Below are 5408 nucleotides of genomic sequence, written 5' to 3' on the forward strand. Positions count from 1 at the left end.
GAAAGAGAAACCCCAGTGATTGCAGGTAACCCAGATCTCACGCCTCCTTGTCACCCCCCTGATGTGTGTACATGCAGGGAGAGGTTCACCAGGGTTGTTTGTGCATGGCTGAGCACCCTGTGAGCCGCTGAGCGATTTCATCGAGGTCACACTGGGGCTTAGGGTGTCACCCCGTCTCTGTTCTGTAGATACCCAGGGTCTGTGGGAGAGGGCACAGCTTTTTCCTGCTCAGTAAACGGGAACACTCCTCTGCAGAGTGGGCTTTTAACCCACAGCCTTTCCTCCTTTCCTGCAGCCAACCTGCCCCATACACCCGGTCCCCTGGATCGGCACTTCCTGAGAGCCGCAACGCTGATTCACTCCGACTTCAACCAGCTTCCCACTGCTTCAGAGATGATAATTAGGTAAGGTGTGCTTGTAACTCCCTCCTCTTCCAAGCACAGGAGCGCCGTGTGGCACACAGAATAGGCAGAAGAGAGGAACCGCTTTTCTAAAGCTCGCTGAGATTTGGCAGGCAGCGGTCACACCGGTGTCTCTTGCCAAGGGTCAGTCGTGTCGCTTCATTCCCTGAAGTTTGCTCTTTAGACGTGGGCTACTTAATATTCTGCCTGTAGCGTGATCTGGGTGTTGAGAGGCTAGAATGGCACCCAGGCGAGGGAACTGAAGGCACAGCTGAGTTGTGCCACGGGTTTGGATTGAGATACAGCGCTAGAATATTGCCGGTTCCTGGCACCATAAGGTTCTAAGACGCGGTTTTAAATATAGCTGTTCCTAATAAATTTGTGTCTCGGCTGGGAGCCAAAGGCGCCCAGAATTGGCAACCTAGATTTTGTTTTCTTGCACGGCTTGTTGGGTTGGAAACACACTGTAATGTGCGTGGCAAACTCAATTGTAATGCGCCAAGCGAGATGGTCTTATCACAGCCAGAGCCCTTCCGCACAGCCGCGGCTGCAGCTGATGCTGTGCTCCCGTGCTCCCCCCGTCCCTCTAGCTGATCGCGGGGAGGGAGGTGTGAGCGCAGAGATTCTGCTTGCCTGGCTGTGCTTGTTTGTCCAAAACATGATGAAATAAAGATGCTTCTGGGAATTACACTGTTTCGCTTCTCTGACACAGCTTGCCAAGGGAATGTGAATCATACACTTCAATGCTGGAGAACTCCTTGTTTAGCACCAGTTTGACTGGCTCCTTAAATCCTGTACCGGCTAAGCTGGCGTATTCTGTGTTGCCCCCAAAAAAGCAACTCCATGTGTGAATCAGACTGAGTAACAAGATGACTAAAACTGCTTTCTTTTATGGAGAGTTGTCACAGAAGGGTGTCAGCAAACATATCAGTTCCTCCGTCAAGGAGGAATGCAGAGTCCTGTGCTTTGCTCCCTGCCAGCCCTCTGGCAGGTGAAGCCTGAGTGGTGGGTTTTAATCAACGACTGGAGCTTTGAGGTTACAGCATCTGACTGTTGCTGAGCTTCATCACACTTGTGACTAAACAACCTCCTGTGGTTCCTGCTGCAAGGGTGCTGGGCTGGGATTTGCGTATGGGCAGCAGCAGGGAGATAAGGTTCCTCCATTAGACACGAGGAGCGTTCACCTACGGGCTCTTGATATACGGGGCTGGTCTGCCAGCAGGGGAAATACTCGGAGGATGGCCACGTGCATGGGTGTTAGTGCTGCTGAGTAGGTCCCAGAGGATGAGACGTAAGATGCTTTCTCTTTTAGGATGCCAGGACCCTTGAGAAGAGGAGGTTTCTAGTTGCCTGTGGCCGCCTGGCAGTACATTGCAGGGTTTTGGTGCCTGTTTTAGCTCTGTGCTCTGTTGCTCTGCTGAGCAAGACCTAAAAGTCCGTCTGTGGAGCTGGGAGTCCAGTGCCACAAACATCCCACTGCCCAGCCCGGTGAGTTGAAGGGGATCTTGCACAAAGCTGTAAATCCTGACCGCTGCCTTCTCTCCTGCCCTGCTAGGAACGCCTCCACGGCTGTGTACGCCTGCCGGAATCCCGTCCAGGAAACCTACTTCCAGCAGCTGGGTGCTCCTCTCCGCAACTCGGGTGTTCCCAACCCTCACGACAGCGCGTTCAGCTTGCCGAGCAAGGCCAAGCAAAAGCTGCTGAAGCATGGAGTGAACCTGCTTTGAACTGACGCACTGAGGCAACGTGTCTCAGCCCCTGCTGAAAGTTAATTCATCTCCAATAAGTAAAATCTCAAAGCCGTTTGTTCTGTAGGAGGCACGAGGCTCCAGGCATAGTCCATGGGGTCTCCCGCCTGCCTTGCCCTGAGGAAGGGGCTCTCTTAGTGCCCTGTTCCTGCAGCACGTCTTGTGCTAGCGCAGGGCGTTGTTGATGTTAGCACTTACCAAAGACTGAGGATAGAAAATAGCTGTGTTGGGGTACTTGGTTTACATTGACTCTAGGACTATATATGGTGCTCTGCCACCACAGGCAGACTCTCCTGAAGTGCCTTCACCTAAAGTAAAACCTCTTCTGGCTCTAAGCTACACAGAGAGCAGGCTATGGGCAGTACTGGCTTTCCGAGGCGTCAGGCAGACACTGCGTCTGCCTGGAGTTCTGTGCCTACACTTGCCCTGGTCGAACTCGGGCTTTATTTATACCTCCTAATCTATAGAAATGATCCCCTGCCATGATGTAACGCCTTACCTTCATTAGCAGAGCCTGCGTGTTCTCAGACTAACTGGAATAGAACAAGTGCTGCAAAACTCATAATCCTCCTACAGGTACGGTCAGGAGGGTTTTATAACTGTAGCTGGACCTGGGAGATCCTCGTCGCTCCAGGCGTGCCTGACCGCGGGCTGTGCAGCACAGCGCTGCCTTCCCCGCTGCCCGCCCGCCCGCCGGCCTCCCGCAGCGTCCCTGGTGATGGTGGTGGTATGAGTGCGCTACACCTCCTGCCTCCTCCTCTGCCTTCTGCTTCCTCCGCTCCCTCCCGTCGGAGGACCTCGTTTCGCCTCCTCGCTCCTGCTGCTCAGTTTGTCTACGCTCTTGACAGAAAAGGCGAGCGGGAGCCCCTGTGGCTCACGGGACCAAAGAGGCTCTGCAGCGCCTCGGCGGCTCTTCGCTTTCTGCTCGCGCAGACGGCGTGTCCCCGCTCGGCGGCTGGCTGGGGGCATCGGCGGTGACGCCCGCTTAGACCTGAGTGATGGATACCCGCGTCCGATTGCGCTGTGTGTTGCCGAACCTGCTGCTGTTACCTACACGCACGTCGCTGGGACTGGGAAAATAAAGGAGCCTCCAAGGCTCATCCAAGTGCTGTGTGTCAGTGGCCAGAGTCCACCTTACGGCTTGGTTGCCTTGTTTGTGGTTCCTGGTGTGCGGGTTTGGGGTTGGGTGACCCGTTACCCCTCGTTAGCTCCGTGCCGAGGGCCGGTTCCTGCACTGGTGGGGTTGAACAGGCTGTTGCTTCAGGCACTCCTGCGAAATAGCGACTTGTCGAGGTCTTAGAAGGTCGCTAGAGGTAGATGTGTTACACTTCACTGTGAAAGGGTGAGCAGAGCCGTGGCAGGGTTAGCAGGGCACCCCCAGGAGCTGGGCACGGCGAAGTCACCATCGTCACAGCTTCTTGTTCCGCTCTGACGGCAGAGGAGTCCCAGGGTAGCTCTGCCATCGCGGGGCTCCTCTGCGGCCCTTGGCTGGGACATGCAGTGGAGCCCAGAGGAGGACCTGGCTGCTCGCCTGGGGGTGGCCGGGCATGGGTTGCCATCTGGCTACCAGCTCTGGCAGCTAAGGAGGTGCTTCAGCAGCAGGAGGGCTGCGTGTTCCTTGCTTCTGCTGTCCTCCTTGTGGGGACTGGGGGAGCGGAACTGCTCTGCACTGAAGTACTATCCGTTGCCTGTTGGCTAATGGCAGCGGAGATGTGAAACCTCGCTGGAAAACCTGAGCTACAGCCATCCAGGAGACCTCGTGCCTCGATGACACCATGCTGAAGGGGGCACAGAGTAAGGCACTGCCTCCCTGGGTTAGGGACAAGCCGCTTTGGTTCTGGAGTGCAGCACAGAGAGGCACTGTAGGTGAGGGATGAGGTGGTGGGAGAAGGCAGGAGAAAAGATGGTTGTGTGCTCCTCCGGCACGGTGAGCCAAGAGGGTCCCTCTCTTAGATGCTGCTCTGGCTGTCTCCTCTCTGCGCGCTCAGCAGCCCCGATGCAGGTTCGCTTTGCGGCGCTCAGGAGGCGAGGAAGCCTCGGACTGCCAGAAGGGGCAGCGAGACAGCTCCAGCCTGCTCCGCTCCCTGAGGGAGATCCTGCTGTCTCTGAGCTGCGTGTTTTGGGAAGGGGTTGTCTGCTCTATCAGGAAACACGCAGAAGTTGAAGGGAAAGCCTGAGAGGGACAGGAGGGAGTTTTGGCACAGCAGCAAAGCACAAAATCGATGCTTTTGCCGGCTGTCGTCGGGAATCTTCCGCTGCAATCTGCTGTGCCGTCTGTCGGCAGCGGAACAGCTGGGGCGGCTTCATTCCCTTTTGCTTCTTGCACGGCATCTGGCCACCGAGCCCGATCGCTGTCCTCTGATCGTTAAGAGGAAAGTAGTCTTGGGTTAGCACAGCAAAGAGCTCCAGGCCCTTGACTTAATGGTTGCGTTGCAGAGAGGATGTTTAAAAATTGGCCATTTCGAGTATTGCGGGATGAGGAGCAGCTGCTGCACTGGCTTTGCCCCGTGAGAGTGCTGCTAACGAGGGCCGGGGGCCTCGTGCTGAGCCGTTTCTTTGCCTTGCCAAACTGGCCCTGTGCTCGGGGTGACACCTGGCACTGGTTTTCGGGCAGGCGGGTGGGAATCGAGAGGCAGCCGAGCACCCCCGGCGCGGGAGCTGCTGCCCACCGCGCTGCCGGCCGTGCGTCAGAGCCGGCGGATGGAAGCGTTTCCTGAAACGGTTCCTTTGAAACCTCTGGGGCAGGAGCCCGGCCAGCGCGCTGAGCCGGGGGGCTGGTGGGGTTGTGGCTCTCTCTGTTGCTGACCGGTGACCGTCCCTGCCGCCTCGGGCACGGGCAGCGCTGCCGGACCCCGTGGGCTGCGTGGCTCTGCGGTGCCCGGACTGAAGGGGTATGGTAGGAGAGGGGAGATCCAAAGCAGCCATTCCCTGCGCTCCTTGGCAGCGGGGGCTGCGGGACAGATAGGGACCAGGGAGGCTGTAACTGCTCGGGACAGAGGTGCCATGGGCCTGGGTATTTTAAAGCTCCTGCTTTTCCAGCGTGTTTCTCCCCACCAGCAGCCGGCTGGGGCCAGCGGGGGTGAGCAGCACCCAACCCCTCAGTGTTTTCACAGAATGGGTTGGGATGGAAGGGACCTTGAAGACCACCCAGTGCCACCCCCTGCCCTGGGCAGGGCCACCTCCCCCCAGCCCAGGTTGCTCCAAGCCCCGTCCAACCTGGCCTTGAACACCTCCAGGGATGGGGCAGCCACAGCTTCTC

The 5408-nt window shown here is 57.4% G+C and overlaps 2 protein-coding genes across 2 annotated transcripts in view; one reads left to right on the plus strand and one right to left on the minus strand.

The window, feature by feature from the left end:
* The window catches only part of HPS4 (Hermansky-Pudlak syndrome 4), a 13706-nt gene extending 11578 nt beyond the window's left edge, over window positions 1-2128 (plus strand). The window contains exons 11-12 of the mRNA XM_009889157.1: window positions 296-404; window positions 1957-2128. Coding sequence (XP_009887459.1) covers window positions 296-404; window positions 1957-2128 — 281 coding nt within the window. The remainder of the gene's footprint in view (window positions 1-295; window positions 405-1956) is intronic.
* Window positions 1-5408, minus strand: part of LOC104290097 (beta-crystallin B3-like) — a 369903-nt gene that overhangs the window by 55696 nt on the left and 308799 nt on the right. The window lies entirely within an intron of this gene.

Source organism: Charadrius vociferus, unplaced genomic scaffold (genome assembly GCF_000708025.1).
Source record: "Charadrius vociferus isolate BGI_N301 unplaced genomic scaffold, ASM70802v2 scaffold567, whole genome shotgun sequence".
Taxonomy (NCBI): Eukaryota; Metazoa; Chordata; class Aves; order Charadriiformes; family Charadriidae; genus Charadrius; species Charadrius vociferus.